Source organism: Miscanthus floridulus, chromosome 19, assembly GCF_019320115.1.
Source record: "Miscanthus floridulus cultivar M001 chromosome 19, ASM1932011v1, whole genome shotgun sequence".
NCBI classification, from domain to species: Eukaryota; Viridiplantae; Streptophyta; class Magnoliopsida; order Poales; family Poaceae; genus Miscanthus; species Miscanthus floridulus.
The window spans coordinates 107912092-107936254 of NC_089598.1; the positions used below are offsets into that span (position 1 = coordinate 107912092).

The 24163-nt window shown below is 43.4% G+C and overlaps 1 protein-coding gene across 1 annotated transcript; it reads right to left on the reverse strand.

Moving 5' to 3' along the window:
• Positions 1-911: 911 nt before the first annotated feature.
• LOC136528343 (1,4-alpha-glucan-branching enzyme, chloroplastic/amyloplastic-like) lies at positions 912-6837 on the reverse strand. The gene is made up of 14 exons (XM_066521294.1): positions 6624-6837; positions 6478-6546; positions 5883-6090; positions 5705-5774; positions 5095-5361; positions 4084-4990; positions 3703-3819; positions 3537-3599; positions 2848-2955; positions 2211-2312; positions 1936-2003; positions 1766-1847; positions 1535-1651; positions 912-1434 (listed from the first exon to the last, which is right to left on the reverse strand). The coding sequence occupies exons 1-14, from the start codon at positions 6720-6722 to the stop codon at positions 1192-1194; spliced, it is 2520 nt and encodes an 839-aa protein (XP_066377391.1). The 5' UTR covers positions 6723-6837; the 3' UTR covers positions 912-1191.
• Positions 6838-24163: the final 17326 nt, after the last annotated feature.

Below are 24163 nucleotides of genomic sequence, written 5' to 3' on the forward strand. Positions count from 1 at the left end.
AAATCTCCAGTAAAGTTTGCAGTCATATCTGAACAGCTTTATTTGTCTATCTCAGGTATTCTTTTTTTTATTTGCGCGTATGCTTTAAAAGGAATTATACTACCATCAGCAACACAGAAACAGTATCATAGAGTATTACCTACTAGTGCTTCTGAGTGTGACAAGCGTGGACTTGTATGGTGCTAGGAGACTGGAGACAAAGGGTGAGCTAGCTGTGCCATATGAATCAAGAAAGCAAGACCTGGAAATGGAACGGAGCTGGGGCCATCCCATCCATCCGTCCCTGTCACTTGGACCGGTTCTTCCATGGATGCACAAGTCCTTGCTGGTCGATGGATGTTGCCTCTTGCCGGGGAGTCAAGTCCATGGTTGAATTGCATGCATTCCTTCCAGTGACATTCAGCCACACACAAAGGTCACAAGATCTGATCGATCTGAGGCCTCTTTGAAGTGGTCCAAGTCTTTTACTCTTGAGAGATAGATAGATGATGCTTACTAGTAGCCTGTCACTCTTCTTGTTCTGTGCTGGAGAGAGAACAAAAAAAGAAGCTGCTGTTGGTGGGTCAGTCGCCTCAGTGCTCTGCAGCCAGTGGTGCCCATGACACTTCTTGAGTTGGAAGACCTGGAAGAAGAGGTCGTTAGTGCTCCATCTTTTTGTTGAAAGATCAAAAATATAGTATTATGACACATGAAAAGATGCCTGCGTGACGCCGGCCTGACCCTCGGTGGAGCTGACCTGACCTGACCTGCTGAACAGCTGAAATCAAATGTGAACTAGACAGGGAACAAGGAATGAAGAAGCTTCCTAACTTCATCTTCAGTTTTAGTACTGCAGACTGACAGTATATGTTCTATATCTGCGCATTGGCATCTAATATTAAACATCTTCACCAACCTAGGAAGTACAAAGGTACAAGAAAACCCAAGTTTTTATTCTGGACAGGAACTGATCCTTTACATACTCATGTACCCAGTAGATAGTCAAAATCCAGGTGAACCCAGGCCATGGCTCCTCTGTCCATACATCCATCCCTGATTATTCTTCTCTATCTAGAAAACTATACAAGCAGTGCTTGCTCGGTAATGACACCAGTCACCTATGAGCCAGGAAAGGACCGTTACAAGGGCACCAGCAGCTAGTCCAGTAGAGCAGGACTATTAAGAGGGCGCTGGCAGCCAGTCCAGTCTTGATCAAGGGCTACTGGCTTCATTTGGTATTTTTATTGGACGATGACTGGCACGCAAACTTCCATCCTTCTTGCTTGAATCGTCCTTCTTGCCACCAGATATTGCCTCCTTGTCTTCTTTAGTAGCGGTAGAAGTTTTGGCGGGGGTAGCATCAACATCGATGATCTCTGGAGAAGTCTTTCTAGAACCAGTTGTCTCTGATTTCGCTTGAAGACGTTCAGCCTCTTCATCTACACGGGAATAAGCCTGGTAGCAGAATGATTTGTCAGGGGGCTGATATTGCACTGCGACTGATAGATTCTAGTTCATCAGTTCAGTTGAGAAGTAGCTGATAAGTGAACATTACCACACAAGTGCGGGGTGGAGAAAAGACTTTGAATGAGTTTGGCCGGTTGTTGAAGTTCGTTTCAGGCACCCCTGGTATCCCTTCAGGCGACGTGAAGTGATCCACGTCGTGGCCAACCTGTGTCACAACATCGATGAATCTTGTAAACACGACATCCTGATACAATTCTCATGGCCCCAACTACAGGAGTAGGAAAAAAACATCTTTCCAGCATATATCATCACTACTTACTCTTCCATGTCCACCAAAGACCAAAGCATCAGAGTCCAGGGCTACTCTGTATTTCCCGGGCAAATCGCATCCAACTTTGTAACTGCATATTATTTGCAAAGTAGAGATGAGAGTAAGCACACTAGACCACAGGCAAAAGGGACTTTGAAAAGACAGATTACAAAACTTACCCCTCATAAGTTTTCTTGGGATGAAAATTGAAAACAAAAACCAAATCTCCACGTTCAAAGACAATAACCTGAAACAAAGTAGAAATAAATTGGAAATAATGTTTTCACAAACCAAACTATTTGAATCAAATGGCTAGGGTTTCAGAAACCGTGCATTCCTAAATTGAAGCTCACCTTAATCGGCAAAATACAGCACACAAGCTAGAGTTACTACTCTTCCTAAGAAAGAAACAAATGTCGTAACACTCTCATACTAAGTATTCTCAAGTCCTTACCTTTTTCTCATCATTCATGTCGCTTACAATCTGCTTTGATGACGAAAGGAAGGAAAATCTCTCATCGAGCGCATTCATTGCTTGATCAAACGCATTCATGTACTGTTCGGCATTAGAGCAAGGAGAAAACAATAATATGTTAGCTGAGATAAACTGTAAACTTGAACTATAGAAAAACAGAAAAAACAGGCTTTCACTTGGATACATAGTGCACCATATGCTGTAAAACAAATTATATATTAACAAAACAACCAATCATTGAGAAGTGCATTCCTAGGTCTGCAAAGTTAAGAAAATGTCATACCAATCAATGCATTGAAATTACTTTTATTCAACAATGGCAATACATAAAGCCAGGTCAACAAAATAGTAGGTTTGCACAGGCCAATCCAACCAGTCTATTGAGTAAGAAGTACAAGGTTGGTGCAGTTTACTATACTAGGGCAGTGGGGCAGCAAAACAAAGTACGGAAAAGCATATTTGAATCCAGCTCAACACAAAAGTGTGACAGCAGTATGGAACTCTCATCTAACTAGTATCAGAGAGTGATAAAAAGGAAAAGGTAAGTGTCAAAGAGAGCCTAGAATGACGCCAGAACGAAAAAAACCTATATAAGGGTTGTATTCATAGACATAACCTTGTACCGCAAGTGATCAGTGTCCACAAGGCTCCACTGACGTCTGCATTTATCATAGCTCCAGTTGTTCCCTTCTCTTGGAAAGTCAATCCATTCTGGGTGACCAAACTAGAAGAGAATTGCACATCAATTAAAGACACTACAAATAAGAAGGAATATATGCAGCTGCCCATTCTGTCAACTAACTTCACCAAAGATCACACTCTCATGTGTAAAAGTATAAATAGCATATGAAAAAAAAAACTCATTTTTTTCCATTCCAGAATGGTGCGGGTGAAAGACTTGATAATATCTCTGTAAGATGTTTGACATTTCTTTGTTCAAAAAAAGATGTTTGACATTTAAGCAGTATGCTTTGAACAGTGAAGGGTCACATGTATCCCATGTTGTACGAATATATTGGACAAGCCACAAAAGGATTAGTAGCAATAAACAGACCACATTTTCATGTGCAAAGACAAGCGCTATTCTAGGCTATATATTTGAATAGCGCTTGTCTTTGCACATGAACTATTTTCTCAGTAACTCAAGTTCGTAGTAGCATTAACTATTCAAATAGCCATTAGGAACTTGAGTTACTGAGAAAATAGAGGATCAACCCTAAATGCTGAAACATCAAATAGACAAAATAGAACAGGTTTATGAAGGCTTATTAATGGGAAACATTTTTTAATAGACCAAGATTTCACCTCATTCCCCATAAAATTCAAGTAGCCATCACCTCCAAGGGCCATTGTGATGAAGTGAATCATCTGGAGTGTATAGAGCACAATAAGCAAGCTATATTAAGAGGAGGGGACACGTTCAAGAATTATATAAAACCAAGTTCAACCAGAACTTGAGGAGAAATGGAACCTTTTGGAGTGCAATCCCTCGATCAATTGTAGGTGAAGCAGGCTGCAAGTCTGACATGCCAGTGTACATTTCCTTGTCCATCAGGAGAAAAGCTATAGTTTTGTCGCCAACGATAGACTGAAAATTTGCATGAGATTCATTTCCAGTAAAGATAAACAGGTCATATGTGATTGCAAATTATTAGACATGCTTATGAGGGCCTAAATATTTATGAATGATTAATGCAATTACTAGTAATCAGGATAGAAATGTGATGAAATATAGTACTGTCTGATTAAAAGATCCTTGCCCGACGTGTTTAGTTGTCTACCTCTACTCCACAAGGAAATAAAATACTTTGCTGCATCCAACTATACTTCCTTATAATATAATGCAGGGTACCTGATCATGGCTCTCAGCATATGCGATGCATTTTTCAGTATATCTCCTGTTAGTCAAAGTATGCGCTATTTCACCCATCGACCACTCAGAGTCATCTTTATTCTTCAGGTAGTCAATCCATCTATCAGGGATAGCCATTGCCAGGCGATAGTCAAACCCAACTCCACCTTCATCAACTGACCGGCAAAGGACTGGCATGCCTGAAACATCTTCAGCAACAACAGTTGCTTCTGGAAAGAGTTTGTGCATTAAATGGTTTGCAAGCATCATGTAAACAACTGCATCCACATCTGTGTCCAAACTGAAATACTCCTGGTAATTTCCAGTAAACCCCACATTGATACCATGGTGATGATACAGCATTGATGTAACTCCATCAAATCGGAAGCCATCAAACATGAATTCATCCAGCCAATATCTCAGGTTAGAAAGAAGAAACCTCAATACCTCCCAGTTAGCATAGATGAACAGCCGACTATCCCAAAGTTTATGATAACCTCCATCTCCCGTATGAAAATAGGACTCTTGGGTGCTTTGTCCAACATCATAGCCATTTAAACCATCTGTGACATTATTACTTGCATGGCTGTGAACAACATCCATCAGAACTCGCAAACCCAAACTGTGTGCCTTATCAACAAGATATTTGAGGTCCTCTGGTGTGCCTGATCTGCTGCTAACCGCAAAGAAATTTGTCACATGGTACCCAAAAGAAGCATAGTAAGAATGTTCCATAACTGCCATCAACTGAACTGTGTTGTAGTTATTTGCTCGTATGCGTGGCAACACATTGTCTGCAAATTCCCTATATGTGCTTACTGCTGGCTTTTCACCACTCATACCCACATGGGCTTCATAGATACGTGGAGCAGCAGGCTTTGAAGGCCGAGGATGCTTAAATGTGTACCTGCAAAACAGAGATAAAAGGCACTATAATTTTGTCATATATTTTTGTCAAGCTAAGATCTATTGCTTAAGTTTACAATGTGGTTGAGGACAGTAGAAACAGACCTTTCAGAAGCAGGAGGATCCCAATGAACACCATCGTAGGGAGCTCCAAATTTAGAGGCATCAACAGTCGCATAACGAATCCATGCAGGAATACGATCAACCCATACTCCACCATGTAGAAAGCGAAATTTAACCTTGGAATTATGAGGGATAGCAGGTTTCCCTTTGACATGGTCAATTTTGATCGACCAAACACCAAATTTATCCTTCTCCATCTTGTGGTTTGCACCATTCCACTCATTGAAGTCACCAATAAGCTCTGCCTCCCTACATCCATAAGTAAAACAACTCAAATGCATCGATCTATTAAATTAGTGGAAACTACGTTTTGTCATACAAAAGAAAACAGCATCAAGTAATCACAACAACAAGAGAGCGAAAAAAGGTTTTTAGCCTCCTCAGCCAAGAGCCCAAGACATGACAGTCTCGCACAGGAGTGAAATCTCCAAACAGTTATGTATTCCCAAACATTGATTACTCCCCTATGCTGTAGCACCCTTTTTTATCTAGTTGCTATCAGACAGCATCTCTTCACAAGCAAAATGGAAAAAGAAAATGATAGCCATACTTCGTCAGTATATCATATTTGCATGACAACATTAGAACTTACTGTGCAGCAGGTGCCCATTCGCGATATACAGTTCCATCCTCACTTGTATTGATCCCAAATTTCAAATAGCCTGAAAAAAATATAAAATCCATAAAGATTGATGATTCAGATAAGGCGGTGTTTTGCGGCATAGGCAGGTGCCACAAATATTAGCATTTGAATGTATTATAAGCCTAACCTTTAGAAAATTCTTCAAGACTTCCCTCATTTTCCTCAATGGAGCCTTTCTGGTCCAGGAATCTTTTCATCCGGTAGCTGAAATGGTCCTTGAATTTCTCCAGCTTGGGGTCCAGATCGTATATGGGGAGATGATCGATATCGCCTTTGGCAGTTGCCATAGTTTTATCCTCTTGTACAGTAGCTGCAGTGGCGAATTTGCTCTTGACCTTGCAAAGTGTGTTAAAGACAGATTCAGAATTACACGAGCAATAGAAGCTAACACGTGATAAACTGACAATATAGTAAGGCTAATTAGCTGCAGCAGCAACCACAGAGTATACCACTTTATTTTAACTATTTTGTTATGTAATAAATCATTGGAATGGCAGAAGAAAACCAACCACCAAAATTTAAACAACTTTAATTGAAATCTGAGATCTGCTTGACTTGATAAAATAGCATCGACGACTACTGGTAACAAAGCACTGGAGCCTAGCCTCACCCAAATCCAAAGCGAGACCCAATCCACAAATTCCAGAGTTTTTCCCTCCAAAACTACTACAAAATTCCATTTTGTCCCTAACAACGTATTCCAATCTGGGGAAAAGATCTACCTTCCGCGCCCCTGACCGGCGAGCCTCGCACTGGACAGACAGCACACTCAGGCGCACATTGCCGCCACCCTGCGAAACCATCAACCATCAGTGCATACCAAAAATAGGGAGTAAATCCAGTAGCCCTCCGGATCGCCGCAGCTCACCGCGATCCCTGGAGGCGCCGCCCGATCAGCAGGCGAGCGAGAGCGCCGCGGCGGCGGGAGCGGAGTCGGAGAGGAAGACGGCGACACGAGGCACAGCATTGCGGCGGCGGCGGTGTCGGCGAGTGAGTCCCATCTCGTCAGCAATCCAAGTCCGTGGCGCTTTATAGCGGGGTGCCGAACTGGAGCTGGCTTGGCGTCTTCCCCCCTATCCTCTCCCTCGCAATGAAGGCGTGATTTTTTTTTTTTTTTGCTTGGTCGTTTCTCTCCTCACCTTTCTTCTCCGTCGCAATCTGCCGCTGCGACGTCGCAATCCGTCGCAATTTGCCATGGCAGTGGCACATGACCCTGCGCCGGATCTGTGGGTCCGGAATGGCCGGGAGTGCCACGTGGGCGGACACGAACAGCCGAGGAACTTCTGGGCCGATTGGCGTTTGGGCCTGCACTGGTCCCCGGTTTGCCTTCTTTATGTTAAAAAAAGGAGGCTTTTTTAAGTTGTTCTCAAGGGAAAATTGTCAGCGCCCCTACCACTACATCAGCAACCCAGGAGGATAATGGGAACGACGACGGCCAGCCTGATGTTCACAGCGACATTCAAGCCGAGCATGGGCCGCGTTGAGGAGGGCGTGACCGTAGGCCCAACATACGAGTCCATGGGTCGGAGTGGAAGTGACCGGCCATCACCTGACGAGAGTGCCGTGTCATCTCAGTATATGTAATCGGAGAGAGAGGGGGAGGATATCAATTATCAAAAACAACTTGTAATTCTACTCCACAATCACTCCTCTGTTAAATTCTAAGCTACTTCTCCGATCAACTTCCCTCGATCTCCTCTTGTTCTTCTACTTCTCGCATCTCTGTGCTTACATCTGGTATCAGCTTCCTTCGATTTCTTCCGCCATCCTCTGTCCTATCTTAGATTCGTCGATGGCTTACAAACGCCTTGGGTCGTAGAGATCGAATCGATTCCCCTCGATCCCGATTTCCGTAATTCCCGGGCATGTGAGCAATCCGTTTCGATTACCGGCGCTGGATCGTCAGCCACTGCCGCCGCCACCGCATCCTCACTACACACGCTTCGCTCGTAGTCGCGGTGCCATGAACCAGGACTCCAAGCTCCTGTTGGACGAGATGCATCGTCTCTTCAACGAGCAGAAGACCCAGATGAAGGACCGATTCGATGAGGCGGATCGGAAGCTGGACTCACGCTTCATCGACAACAGGCGCCTCCTGGAGAAGCGGTTCGCCGACGTCGATGAATCCGTCACCAAGCGCCTCGCCGACGTCGACGACTCCCTCAACAAGCGCCTCGTTGACTCCGACCTCTCCTGGGAACACCGCATTACCGACTCCGAGTTGTGCCAGAACAACCTCATCGCCGAAGCTAAATGGCGTCAGGACAACCACGTCTCCGGCGTCATGAAGGTCGCGGGCGCCCTGGAGAGCTGGCGCCAGGACTCCGAAGGTGATATGGATGATCTCAAGCTGAAGGTGGACAAACTCACAAAATATTAGGATCGATCATTCCTCGATAATGCTACGGCGTCGACAGGGTTGATCTCCCAACCACCTCCGGCGTTGGAGCAGACCGTCGCACGTTCATCTGCGGATTTCATGGCTGCTCGGCCCAACGGGCACCACGTCGAAACGACTCCACGGGCAGATGGTATTGGGGAGAATTCTTCCCAATCCCATTCCCTGGCCAATGGTATGCATTCCGAGCCCAAACTTGAGATTTCGTTGTTTCATGGAGAAGCTTATGATGTTCATACTCGTAACCATCCTCCCGATCCTAACCCACCCAATCTCGACAAACTACCCAAGCAAAATTTTCCCATCTATGAGGGGGAGACTACTCGTCTATGGATATCTCAGGTCGAGGATTACTTCGACATGTATAAAGTACTTCCGCGCCAGTGGGTCAAAAATTCTCGCATGAACTTTCGTGGAGCAGCCGGTCGCTGGATCGAGTCCATTCCCCAACCAAATCACCTACCCTGGCCTGGTTTTTGCAAAATGCTCCACGATCGCTTTGGCCGTGATCAGCGTGACAAGCTTGTGCGCCAAATGTTCCATATAAACCAAATTTCCACTGTCACTGACTATGTCGATCGCTTTTTATCCCTCTTTGATTAGCTTAAAGCCTATCAACCCAATCCTAACATGCATTACTTCACCACTCATTTTGTGGATGGGTTAGGGATGATATCAGGATGGTTGTTACATTGCAGCGTCCTTCTACTCTCGATATTGCGTACTCGTTGGCTCTATTGCAGGAGGAAGTGGCGGCTTCGACTCCAAAGACTAACACCACCAGGAGGGGTTCAGACCATAGCACAAACCGGCGCTAGCACAGCCGCAGCTACCTGGTGCTGACAAGGTGATGGGCGACAAGGCTCCTGCCAAGGGCCAAGATGACAAGCTTTCAACACTTTGGGCCTACCACCGTGCCCAGGGTCTCTGTGAAGTCTGCGCCGAGAAATGGGTGAGAGGACACAAATGTGCTGCTACTGTTTCACTGCAAGCAATGCAAGAAGTTTGGGATTTCTTCAATATTGAGCCAGCCTCTGAAGATACTGATGAACCTGATGAGCAGTTACTTCTGGCCCTGTAACATGATGGGATCCCACAGCCAATGCACTATTCGGTTTCATGGCACTGTTCATGGGCTTTTCTGTTGTCGTGTTGATTGATTCTGGGAGTTCTTCGTCATTTCTGGCTGCTTCAATTGCTGACCAGTTGCCTCAACTGGCTCGGGGTTCCTGTGAAAGCTTTAGTGAAAATTGCTAATGGGTAGATTTTGAGATGCACATCTGCTATTCTAGACTGTCAGTTTTCTTTGCAGGGTCACCCATTCTAGCATGATTTAAAGATTCTTCAGTTGGACTCTTACGACCTAATTCTGGGTATGGACTGTGTAATACCTCTGGTGTTACAAGCTTGTTTAGCACCTAAGTTAATGCCTAAGAGAAATTAGCAAAACATGTTTTTGGATTTTAAAATTTTAAAGCACATGGTATTATAAATGAATCTTGTGTGACTCGCTTTCGTGAATAAAACAAATAAATAAGTGTCGCTAGTCAACTTGTCTCGGTGCTTAACAACTTTTAAATAATCTTGTAGACAAAAGTTGTTTAGGGCTTGTTTTGAAAAAAGTATGAAGAAAGTGCTTAAAATGTCTGATAGAAAATAAATAGCGAATGGCTTGTTTATTTGATTAAACTTGAAAAACAATTTTTATAAACAAAAATTTGTTGAAAGTAAAATTTGCTAAATAACAAAACCTTAGAGCTTTAGTTATGTTTGTAAATGCATAAAGTTGTTTTAGAAAATGAATTTTTGGAAGCTAAAATAATATAAAATATAAACAGAAAAAATCATATCATCAGCAAGATATGAATATCGTGAATATGTTGGTATGCTTGTTCGAGTATCAATGTGATGTTTGTTAGTTTAAAAAAATAAATATGAACAAAATAAAAATAAAAACGAAAGTGTCGCTGGCCACTCATCTCACCTACCTCGTCGGTACGACGCGCTCGTTATGAGATAGGACCGAGCTTGCTGGCCTTGCCACATACTGCTCTCTCTCTCTCTCTCCGTCCCTCTCTCGCTCTGTTGCTACCCGTGTCCTTGCCACGATGCCTGTCGGTTGTCTCGTGCGCCATTAAGCCGAGGTCGAGCTGCGACTGCCGCTTGTTCCCCTGCTTCCGAGCTCAAGCTCGGCCACCGCTGTTTCCACTGCTCTGCCCTCTCCGTGCTCGAACGCCGGCACCATCACCTCTGCCTCGCTCTCCGCTGTGCCCCACGCGCGCTCGCCGTAGCCTGCGTCACCGGGAGACACCGCGGCCCCTGCTTAGGTCATCGCCATGCTGCACGCACATGGCCAGGCAGCTGCGCCTTGCCCCAGCACGAGCAGGGTCTAGCCGGGGGGCGCCATGTTCGCCTGGTACCGAGGAGCCTACCCTCACCAGTCGTCGCGCCCCGCAGCACTACCACTGTCAGCTGCCTGGAGTCGGCGAAGCAGCCACCGCCGCTGCCAGTGGCACACATGGCCAGCATGACCCGGTCACCTTCGCTCAAGCTGCACCCCGCTTGTGGGTGCGCATGGGCCCTTGGGTGTCGCGCCTCCCCTCCGTCGTCACCTTTGGGACCTCGCTGGCCAGATCTCGACTCCTCCCGTCGACTCGGGCTTCGCTCTGTACGAGCCTAAGAAAGAAGAAGGGTATGGATTGAAATAGAAACTTTTTCAGGTTCCCAATGCAAAAATCTATGACTAACATGAATAGTGTTTTGTTCTGCGGGTTAGTTTTGAGATAGTTCAGGGGCCTTCGTGCAAGTTTGCCACTGCGCCTGAGCTTGTCTGCATGTGAGCCGGCCGCTTCCGGCTGCTGGGCCGCCGCCTGCCCCGCCTGGGCCATTCGCGCCGTGGGCCATGGCCTGTGGCCGCGCGTGCCCCCCGCCCTGCCTAGGCCACGTGTCCGCGTGGGCCATCGGCCTCCACTGGGCCATGTGCGCGCGTTTCGCGTTGGGCCGAGGCCAAGCCCAGTGCAGCCCTTTTTCCTTTTTCTTATTTGCAAAAACTTCGTAATTCCGCCAAAAAGTGTAGAAAATCACAAAAATGTCAAACCAAGTTTGTTAAGTTTCTAAAATCATGATTTATCTGATAGTGTATTTCGTTCGCATAGGCTCTGTATGTTTTTAGGATTGCTCTAATTATTTTAACCTACTTAATATCGTTAAGACATAAATTTGTAGGAATTTCCGTGTTAAATCGGTGATAGTGTTAGCTCTAAAAATTTTACAGTAGGTTAGAAGTGTTATCAGGTGTTCTCTATAATTATTGTAGCCCAATAATAATTAGTTTACTATAGTAGTTAATGTGCCCTAGTTCAGAGTATATTAAATCATTAATAAATCAAAAAGAGATTTGATCTGGTAAGAATTAGTACTTGATGAAAATGATGCTTGTTTAGTGAGGTCAATACTTAGCTAATATATTAGTTATAAGAGTTAGCTTGTTAGCTTGGTTTATGCACTCATATTTTAAGAATTGTTGTTGCCTATTGATTGATTGCACCATCTCTGCATTTGCATCAATACATATCAAAATGGGAATGACAGTGGATCGATGGTATCAAATGGAGTAGCTGAAAAAATGGTGTCAGGGATCAGGACACAAAGATGGAATACTAACTTTTGGTTATATGTTACCCAGGCAAGCCCCGGTGTATAACCCCTACTTTTCTGCACTTTAAATTATATTTGTGCATTAAGTTTTAAGGAGTTGAATACCCACTTGCATATATGTCTTTATCCTATGAGTCTTACTAGTATGACAGGATCATATATATTGCTATGCTACAGGACTCCGATAGAAGTCGAGTGATTGCCTTTCACTCGCGAGAGATAGAAAATATATTATTGTTGTTACTTTATTATCACTTGGAATATATATATGAATGATAAATAGAGAACGGACAGAGATATGGTTTGAGTATTGGTAAGTGTAAGAGGTTGTGTCCTATGGCCAATAGGACATAACTTGGTTACACTGTTTCCCTATTTGTGTTGATTAAGGACCGATCGTTGCATTGGGTTCTAGGTAAGTCACAGACTTATTATCCTGAAGACATACTTTTGTATGGGCGCGGAAAGACTTATTACTCTCTTGTTATAGGTTCTGGCTTTTTTCGGACCGACTTTCAGGGTGGTTTTTGGGTGAAGGTCCAAGCACCGCACTAAGTCCGGGACTCAGGAGCGAGGGCTTGGAGTCCAAGTTTAGATAGAGGCCTGGACCCCATGATAGGAGGGTAGTGGGTTGGTCCTGCTTGTGTTTGTGGTACAAGCGGGACGTGTATTTCTAGATACCCTGCTGGGGACATTGATTCACGAATCACCGGATGATCTAGTACGGCTTGTCTACCATCTAGCAACGTAGTAAAAACTGGAACATAGTAATTTGGTCCATCCTCAGGAAAGCAACCGGCAGCAGCTCCAGTCTTATTTCTGAACTCTGAAGAAGCAAGCAATTGAAGGCACAAGAATCCGTCAGTTATGCATCGATGTAAGGACAGACTGGTCAATTATATATCTTAACACTGCTGCTGGATGCTTCTGGCTACTTTCAGATTCCAAAGATGCCCCCATGTACATGATGTACGCTGAATTATTGCTGTGGTACTGCAACTACACCGGCAGATGCAGGTGTCACCTGATGAATGCACAAGGTTTTGCAGCCGTTGGGAGGTCCAAAGAGTACATGTCCGTCGCTTTCGGAGCAAGGACCCTGCATTCTGCAAAGAAATAGACCGCTGCGTGATGTTCATGCGTCAGTGATCCCGGTCCGTCCATCTGTGGCACATTTAGAGGGCAACATGTCCCCCAGTCACCCTGTGAGACTGAAAGTGCCACATCTTCCAATGGTTTGAGTCCCTTTCCGGGTCAGGTAAAGCGATCGTCAGTGAATCAAATAATCAATGCAAGAATCAGCTCTTGTATTTCATTTTCAAGAGGATCTGATCTGGTGCTGGTAAACCTGTTGTCTGCAATGTTCTCACAGTAATGGAGCAGAGGTCCATGTGACTGCTTTGTGGACAGAAGTTATCTTAATCCTGAAGTTATCAGAGGTATCAAATTCTATTAAGGGCTATCAAACACATGACACACCAGAATTCAATGACAAGATATCAAGGGCGGTACGATAAGCATGATGCTGCTAAAGTGGAACTGGGAGGGTCTGGCATGCTAGTGCAGTGACTGCCTACCTTGAGAAAGAAAAATTGTCGTGATGCTCAATGTCTGCATCGCACGGTGAAGCTGCCTTCAGTCGGCATCACTACTACCATCAAGCACGATCGTTCATGACACCTAGCGCACCAGGAATCGACGGAACATGATTAATACAGATAATTCATCATGCTATTGAGATCAGCCAGTTTAAAGCCTTCTGCCAAGCCAATAATAGTACGATGAAACACTTTGCTACTGTTGTACAGCCTACGCTAGTTCAGTTTCTTTGATACCATCTGATTAAAGAACTGTTCATGAAGATCAAATAGACGAGAATGATAGTTAAAATTACAGATAGATTACTACTATTTTCATAAATCTTAAGCATAAAGTTGAAGAGGGTATCAGGACATGCCCACCAGACAAAACTGTAACAACTGCCTCTATGTTATCAAATAAATGATCAGACCCCATTTAATAATTTCAATACAGAGACAGACCATCTAGTTAGATCCAAACCATGCAACAACCAAGACATTACTCCTTGATATCCGGGGGCGTCATAACAGGTGTACGGGAAAAACATGAGCAGCAGTCTGATCATATTGCTCGTCAGTATCCTCAGTGCAGTACTTTTGGCATGAAGTCTCTCCAAACGCCATGGTCCCTACACTTGTATCACCTTTGCTCACTTTATTGTGTTACCTTGCATACCAGTGGCAATGTGTGGCATGTGCACAAAGGCTAAGAAATAACATAATTTTCATTTCATTCAGAATGGCATATGTTCTTTTTCTGTTCTTGTTTCAAAACAAAGAACCATAGCTACTATTATCAGTTGATAAACTGTGGAACTGAACACATTATAGACATGCTCACATGCCTCATAAGCTACTACCTCGTATAACACATACAAGTCCATCTAGGTTTGTCCTAAGTCAAACTTTAAAACTTTTACTAGTAATATCTGTCTTCAATGAAAATAATTATTCCTTTCTAAAAAAAATAATTATATATGGTGAAAGCTTTTCATAGCGCGTGTTTAGTTGGGACCCCAAATTCTAAAAAAAGTGCTACAATACCCATCATATCGAATCTTGCGATACGTGTATGGAGCATTAAATGTAGACGAAAAAAAACTAATTGCACAGTTTAGTTGGAAATTACGAGACGAACGTTTTGAGCCTAATTAGTCCATGATTGAACATTAATTGCCAAATAAAAACGAAAATGCTACAGTAGCCCAAATTCCCAAATTCACTCAACTAAACACACTGATAGTGAATCAACCTTGTCTTGTCAATCAATCTATATAAATTTTAGATATGATGGTCGAAGCCCAAAAATATTCACCTAGGACAAATCTAGATGCACATTTATTCGCAATCGGGAGAAGTATATATCTTGATTTGATCAAAACCTAAAGGGGAGCGGCGGAGCGCTATGGCTATGAACCCTTTCGAATGGATGATTTATACTTTTTCCTTCTTATTTAGTTCATCAAAAGGATTTTCGGATTACCAAAATTTACAGTACCAAACTTTCCATGCGAGCGTACACGGGATCATCATTTCTATGCAAGCAGGCATGAGATTCCAGTAAATTAGCTACGAAGTTTCAGTTAACCTGCTATTCTGTTTATAGTTAGGGTCTACCTATAGCATGCCTACTAAGTAGACCATGGCATTGAACGGAAATTGGAATGGCGATCCCTCAATATTCCAAAATTCTGTTGAATTAAGCGGTTCGGTCACTGTAACTTGCAAGATGCAACTAATCCGATCCATTCACCGTCCAGGCACCAGACAAGATCGAACGTCCGCACATCAGCAATCGCCGCAAGGGTAGGAAGTGAAGGAGAACTAGAAAGGAATCGCACGCACCTCGCAAGCCGCGGCAGTGCAGGGAAACCCCAAACGGGAACAAGTATGTCCTCGGCTTGCCCACTGGCTCCATTGGCGCGCGGCGCTAAGCATGGACGGAAGCAGCCAGCAAGACGAAAGCCGACTGCGGAAGGTTGAGCGGCGCCGCCGAACGATGGCCTTTCCGGCCTTCCGGGCCGACCCTATGTGAGGTAGTGGGCCTTCTCCATGGTTGATAACGGCCTTATTTACACAGGAGGTGTATAACAGTGCGACACAAGTGCAGTCCAGCCCATTACAGTCCACTGGGAGACAAGGAAGCCCATAAACAGGAACTTTTTGTTTCCCTTTTTCAGCATTACCAAGAGTGTTAGTATGTTTATGGGCCCATTATAGTATGTCAAACACGCACTATAATCCTGCCCAATTAGGATTTCAAGGGCCTAGGATTAGGAAACAGAGCAGCTCAAAAACAAATGTTTTCTGGACCGGATCATGATCCAGTTATGGGCCGAATCATATCTTGTTAGGAGGGGTAATCTTGTTTTGAAAAAAGGTCCACGGGGTAGAGCAGCATCTCTAAGCTCTTTAAAAACTACCCTCTCTTTTATCAAAAAAAAAAAAAAACTACTCACTCATTCTGAATTATAAGACACTTCGGTTTCTCTAGGTACACTATTTTTACTATATGTCTAAACATAGTTGATATCTAAATATTCCCTCATTCCCAAATTATAAGACGTTTTGATATTTTTTTTAGATATGTAGTTTTTGTTATGCACTTAAATGTACACTATGTCGGTACACGATAAAGCCATAATAGGGACGATGATGGATCGATGGTATCAAACGGAGTAGCTGAAAAGATGGTGATGTAGACTAGGCTCGATCTTCCGAAAGGTATGATAGCGTCGATTGGTGGAGACTCGACGTTCACGATCTAGGCTTCGAACCAAGATTGATTCGGACCCCCGCAACCGTTACACCACTGCTCCGTTGGTTATCAACCACGCGAACGCGATTGACCTCGCCGAGAAGGCTTTCCTGCAAGCGAATCGAGAACACAAGCAAGAACGGGATGAACGCAATCTGAAATTGCAAATAAATATGAGGCTTATGATAACAAGGAGTTCAAGTCTTTATTCGAAAGGACTAATCGCCACAGGCGAACAAGATCAAGAACTGGGGCCCTGGTTCACAGCAAGCGGCCTTGGCGGCGACAGTTGCAGCAAAACGACGTCTGTTTCACGAGGAAATCAAGAACTAAACAAAACCTAAACCCTAAGGAGAGTGACGGCTGGTATTTATAGAGTCTTGGGCGTCACCCCCCTGGACGCGGCCCCTAATGGGCCCAAACACGATACACGGTCCAACAGACCAAAAGATGGTGTCGCAGCACCCTGATAGATTCTGGACGCTGACTTGTTTCGATGATTCTTGTTGATTTCGAAGGCCTTTTGACGTGAAACCAATTGGGTTGGTTTCCTTATCCAATTAGCTTTCCATCCATATGTGGATCGTCGAAAACGGAGTCCGGATGCGTCCTGGGTGACCAGTTTAAGGCAGACTGGTCCTGGAGCCCGAACCAGACTCGAACTTGAGTTGGACTCGGCTTCCACCACGAAAAAGATGAATTCGACGCCCATGCTGGACCTCCTCCTCTACTTGGCTTGTATGCGATGAAGTAGTGATGTCCTCATCATCATCCCTTTCTTGAATTAAAGTCGTCCTCGACTGAAGTAGATCGTCTGCTCCATTGGATGACAGCAACGATGGTTCCGAAAGAAGACGTTCATCTTGGCGCCCCATCCTTCACAAAGGCGGCTGCCATGGTGGCTTCCCTATTGGGAATTCATCCTCCTCCTATAAAAGGTTAGTACCAACAAGATGCATAGCGCTAGGAGTAGAACCAAGTGGACATATCGGTGATGTACAAGTTAGAGCATAACATGGTTCATCACGATTAACAAGAACAGATTTAAGAGCAAATAAAACTTCTTTCATGTTACTTGATGGTTCATTTGTTGGTTTACTAAAGTCTTTATCATGACATTTCTTTTTCTTTTCAGCAAGTTCCTTTTCATATTGCACAATTTCAGCAGGTGATAAAGAAAGTAAAGCAATGGTCTTTCCTTTAAACATAAAAGTATATCTATTTTTCCTACCATGATGTACAACATTATTATCATATTGCCAAGGACGGCCTAACAAAAGTGAACAAGCTTGCATAGACACGACATCAAAATCAGCATAATCATGGTATAACCCGATATAAAATTGCACACGAGCAGATTGTGTTACCTTTGCCTTACCACTATTGTTGAACCACTGAACATGGTATGAATATAGAAGAGCACGTGTAGATAAACCAAGAGTCTTGACAAGCTCAGAACTTACTAAATTATTGCTGCTCCCTCCATCAATTATAGCACGAACACAAAAATTATTGACAATGAGGAACATTTGAAACAAATTATGGCGTTGTAGCTTGTCTACTGGCTCAACTTGTGTACTTAAAACACGTTGAACAAGTATTGATTTGTAGTCTGCTGTGCATGCCACACTATCAATTACCTCATTAGGATCTTCAACACTATCCGTAAATTTATTTGCATAAAGATCAATTGCAAGTGTAAATTCATTGTCTTCATCACTAGCACTAGCATACCCACCATCATCAGTAGCAATATATACGCGTTTGCTGGGGCATTCTTTAGCAATATATCCTATGCCCTTGCAGTGGTGGCACACAACTTTAAAAGAGCTGCTAGAGAAAGGTGTAGCAGATCCACTGGAAGAAGGTGTGATAGGAGAATTCTTCTTTAAAGGCGCTGGTGGTGTCTGCACATTAGAAAATTTACTCACCTCGGTTGGACATGAAGGAATGGATGGAGTCGCGGATGGAGTCATGGATCGCCTAGGTTGTCGTCCTTGTACTTTTCTTTCAGCTTTAATAGCATAATAATATAATTAGGAAAATCTAGTCCATTCTTTATAGTCAAGAACATCCTGTATTTCACGACGTAAACCTCCAAAAAATCTAGAATACTTATCCATATCATCCTCTTGTATGTTACTACGTGCTAGACCAATTAAAAGCTCCTGATAATATTCCTCAACAGTTTTACTACCTTGATTTAAACATTGTAGTTTTAATTGCAGATCACGCTAATAGCATGGAGGAACAAATCTTGATTTCATTCGTCGTTTAAGTACAGTCCAGGTTTGAGGTATTTGAGCATTAGCATTAGCATTATTGCAAATATCATTCCACCAGAAAAGAGCAAAACTACTAAACTCACTAGTAGCAAGTCTAACTCTATATTCTTCAGGTACTTGATGGGAGCTAAATTTTTTATCTACAACCATCTCCCAATCTAAATATGCTTTAGGATCAGCAGAACCAGAAAAATAAGGTATCTTAAACTTGGTTTTAGAGAAAGGATCATTATTACCTTGGTTGTTACCTCCCATACCACGTCGGTTAAAGTTCAACCGATTACGGTTACGTGCATCCTCAGCACGTCGTTGAGCTTCGGCTTTAGCCTCCGCGTCGCCATCGTCCTCCTCAGAGAGATCATCATCATCATCTTCAGGACGTGGTTCCGGATGTCATTGTTCAATATCTTCAATCCTCTTGGCCAAATTGGTGATTTGTTGAAGGATCTCATTTAACTTGTCATCAAGAACGGCATGGAGCTCATTCTTAGAAACACAGCCATTGAAATTCATAGGCGCGTCCTTGTTTCCTTGGCCACTGCCTCCGACTTTTCCTGACATGGTTAGTAGAAAGAAAAAGACAACACAAATAGTATTATCTCTATCAACTACTTAGGTTGTGGACAAGGAAAAATAAGGCACTCAACTCTCAAGCGTCTTACCATGGTCTTACAAGTGTTCTTACCAAAGCAACAGGCGGTGCAATCGGTCGGTGATTATGATACCATTGTAGCTTGAGTGTAACAGTTGCAAAGTAAACCTGTACTTGGTTAGAAGAAAGTGGAGCTTGGACAGGCACAATATAGTAGCAAGAAATAACAAAATTCGCAACTGATTAGCAAAGCTGAATAAGTATCCCAAGTACTTGTCTTAGTTGCTGGCCTACTCACGTTCCAAGTACCAGATGTATCAAGTGATGTGGACAGCAAGAATATGATTAGGAACAAGGTAGAAATCAGCACACGCAAATACAGCTCAAATGGCACTCTCTATGTGCTCCTCTAGATATTGTTCCACTTTTGTCCCTCTCTTTTTTCTCTATTTTTGGGCTGTCGTTGTTTTTTTGGGATTCTTTGACTTTTTCTTTTTCTTTTTTTGATATTTTTTCTTCACTTAGGAGCACAAAAGAAGTAACCACAGAAAATTTGAGCTTAAACAAGTGAAAGACGTGGCCTGTGGAATTTCCAGAAGACGTGCTCGAAATCGACAAAGACCTTGTGATCACGAAAAGAGGATCTTGTGACCACTTTTTGACCAATCTAAAATTTTTGAACCCTGGCAAAGCCAGGGATGGACGGATCCAAAAATTTTTTCTGATCAATTTGCATATATGGAACGTCGAAAACAGAGTTCGTATGCGAAAACTAGACTAGTTTTAAGAACGGACTCCGAATTAGAGGACAAAACGGGAACAATGTGCGTAAAATTGGTCACGACAGCAAGGATTTGATGAAAACAGTGAAGACAAGTGTAACAAATAAGATGGCGTGGACTAGGGTTTGATAAATATAAAGGAATCACAGCAATACTTAAAGGTGTTCACGGATTATGATGAAAAACAAAGGGAAAAACACAAACTGGACTTAAAAACGATCTAAAACCAGCAACAAGAACTTGACCTAGGGCACAAACTCAACAACGCAAATCAGAGATGAACTTGCACAGCACAATGAGGCTATAGGACAGGGAATATGTGACGATGTATATTTTTTTAGCTTTTTGTGGACTGTAGGTAATGCAAAAACAGTAATAATCTAAAAAGAAAAACAAAGTTATACCTAACGGGCAACAAGGTCTCTGATACCACTTGATGTAGACTAGGCTCGATCTTCCAAAATGTATGATAACGTCGATTGGTGGAGACTCGACATTCACGATCTAGGCTTCGAATCAAGATTGATTCGGACCCCCGCAACCGTTACACCACTGCTCATCAACCACGCGAACGCGATTGACCTCGCCGAGAAGGTTTTCCTGCAAGCGAATCGAGAACACAAGCAAGAACGGGATAAATGCAATCTGAAATTGCAAATAAATATGAGGCTTATGATAACAAGAAGGAGTTCAAGTCTTTATTCGAAAGGACTAATCGCCACAGGCGAACAAGATCAAGAACTGGGGCCTTGGTTCACAGCAAGCGGCCTTGGCGGCGATAGTTGCAGCAAAACGACGTCTGTTTCACGAGGAAATCAAGAACTAAACAAAACCCAAACTCTAAGGAGAGCGACGGCTGGTATTTATAGAGTCTTGGGCGTCACCCCCCTAGACGCGGCCCCTAATGGGTCCAAACACGATACACGGTCCAACGGACCAAAAGACGGTGTCGCAGCATCCTGATAGATTCTGGACGCTGACTTGTTTCGACGATTCCCGTTGATTCCGAAGGCCTTTTGATGCGAAACCAATTGGGTTGGTTTCCTTATCTAATTAGCTTTCCATCCATATATGGATCGTCAAAAACGGAGTCCGAATGCGTCTTGGGTGACCAGTTTAAGGCAGACTGGTCCTGTAGCCCGAACCGGACTCGAACTTGAGTTGGACTCAGCTTCCACCACGAAAAAGATAAATTGGACGCCCATGCTGGACCTCCTCCTCTACTTGGCTTGTATGCGATGAAGTAGTGATGTCCTCATCAGATGATGTCAGGGATCATGACACAAAGATGGAATACTAACTTTTGGTTATATGTTACCCAGGCAAGTCCCGGTGCATAATCCCTACTTTTCCACACTTTAAATTATATTTGTGCATTAAGTTTTAAGGAGTGGAATGAAACCCACTTGCATATATATGTCTTTATCCTATGAGTCTTACTAGTATGACAGGATCGTGTAGATTGCTATGCTACAGGACTCCAATAGAAGTAGGGTGGTTGTCTGTCACTCGCGAGAGATAGAAAATATATTATTGTTGTTACTATATTATTATCACTTGGAATACATATATGAATGATAAATGGAGACCGGGCAGAGATATGGTTTGGGTATTGGTGGGTGTAAGAGGTTGTGTCCTGTGGCTAATGGGGCATAGCTTGGTTACACTGTTTCCCTGTCTGTGTCGGTTAAGGACCGGCCGTTGCATTAGGTTCTAGGCAGGTCACATACTTATTATCCTGAACACATACTTGTGTATGGGTGCGGGAAGATTTGTTACTCTCTTGTCATGGATTCCGGCTCTTTTCGGACTGACTTTCAGGGTGGTTTTTGGGTGGAGGTCTAAGTACCGCACTAAGTTCGGGACTCAGGAGCAAGGGCTTGGAGTCTAAGTTTGGACGGGGACCTGGACCCCGTGACAGGAGGATAGTGGGTTGGTCCTGCTTGTGCCTGGGGTACAAGCAGGGCGTGTGTTTCAGGGTACCTAACTGGGCACATTGATTCGCGAATCGTCGGACGATCCGGTATGACTTGTCTATACAGTCTAGCAACGTAGTAAGAACTGGAAGATGAAAGATAATAAAATGATTTTGATTGCTTACCACCTGCTTGAAAGTAGCACAGGTGCTTACATAGAATGGTTAGTTAATGAACTAATGTTGACTGCTAATAAAATTGAATATAAGGACGTATGCTTAGTAATGTTTTCTATAGATGCAATAAACCTACAAGCCACATAGCCTTGCATATCTTTGGAGTCTTTTTTTTTCTCCTGTCGAGTAAGTCTTGCTGAGTACAATTGAGTACTCAGGGTTTTATTTCCCTCTGTTGCAGGTGACAGGTGGATGCTAGAGCTAACCCTTGTGTGTGGATTCCTCCTGGTGGGCCCAGAGATGATTCGTTTACGCTGCAATCATAGTCTTTATTTATAACTCTCACTAAATGTTTTATAAATAGAAGTTTTATAATCTGCTGTCATTGTTTATATATCAATGTTTCATCATGTCATGAATAGATATTTATTTTCGCTGTAACTCTGATCACATGTTTATATTTCACTGTTAAATTAAATTGTTCATAACTCTGATAACATGATCATATTTCGCTATTATAAACAATAGATATTATACTCTGATGTTATCTAAAAAGTGATGTAAGAAATGGCTAAAATGATGTAAGCTTTATTCTCTCATTTATGATCTTGATGGAAAAATATTGATTTTCGAGTTTTTCCTTGGGGTGTGCTCGACGGAACTGATTAATTTGGTGCCCTTCCTTGAGTACTTAGTATCTAATAGAAGATAAGTACTCCTGAGAGATATTAGATTAGACGGTGCATAGACCGGCTCGAGCGATATAGCCCAACAGAAATTCACTGGAAAGCTAAATGGGTCTCTATACCTTGTGATGGTACTCAGTTGGTGCTTCATGGGCTTTCCGCCACATCTACAGCAGACATGGTTTTCCAATTGCTTTCAATTGAGATGCAGTCCAATTCAGTTCAGTCAGATGTGCTTCCATCAGACATTCAGCATATTCTGGATGCTTTTCACAAGTATTCACGGTGCCTGACAACTTACCACCCAAGCACGCATGTGACCATGCTATACTGCTAATCAGTGGTGCTACACCTGTCAATATTCGAGCCTATTGCTACCCACCCCAACTGAAGGACGAAATTGACACACAAGTTCAAAGTATGCTAGCTCAAGGCTAAATCCTACCCAGCTCTTCATCGTTTTCTTCACCCGTGCTGCTTGTCAGGAAGAAGGACGGTTCATGGCGCTTCTGTGTTGACTATCATTACTTGAATGCCTTAACGGTCAAGTCTGTGTACCCAATCATAGTGTTTGATCAGTTAGTGGATGAACTTGGACACGCTAAGTGGTTTTCAATCTTGGACTTATACTCTGGTTACCACTAGATACGATTGCAACCAGGTGAAGAACATAAGACTGCCTTCTCGACACATGCAGGGCATTATGAGTTTACTGTGGTTCCCTTTGGACTCTCTGGTGCACCGGGAACTTTCCAAGGCGCCATGAATGTCACTCTCAGCCCTTTACTGCGCAAGTGCATCATTGCATTTTTTATGACATTTTGGTGTATAGCTCTTCCTATGAGGAACATTTACAACACTTACAGCAAGTGCTAGATCTCCTCGCCAAAGACCACTGGGTCATCAAGCTCAAGAAGTGCCAATTTGCCAAACAAGAGATACACTATTTGGGCCATGTTTTAAGTGGCGGCGGCATTCATACCGACCCTGCCAAGGTTAAAGCGGTTCAAGAGTGGCCACAGCTAGCCAACGTTCATGAGCTACATGGGTTCCTGGGTCTCGCCGGCTTCTACAGAAAGTTTGTCCACAATTTTGTAGTTATAGCGAAGCCGCTCACTAAGTTGCTCAAGAAACACACCTTGTTTGTGTGGACCTCTGAACACCAATTGGCTTTCGATACTCTCAAGCAAGCTCTTTGTTTAGCACTGGTTCTGGGGATTCCAGACTTCTCACAAGTCTTTGCCATTGAGTCTGACACCTGTCAGACTGGTGTAGGGGCAGTGCTGTTGCAAAATGGCCACCCACTCTCTTATGTTAGCAAGCCATTGGGCGCCAAGAATCAGGCCCTTTCAACATATGAAAAAGAATATCTAGCCATCTTGATAGCAGTGGACCAGTGGCACTCTTACCTATAGTTGGCCGAGTTTGTCATCTACACTGATCAGAAAGCATTGATTCACCTCAATGATCAGCGATTGCATACAGTTTGGCAGCAGCGGGTATTCACCAAGTTATTGGGGCTGCAGTACCGCATCATCTATAAAAAGGGATGTGATAATAGTGTCGTTGATTCTCTGT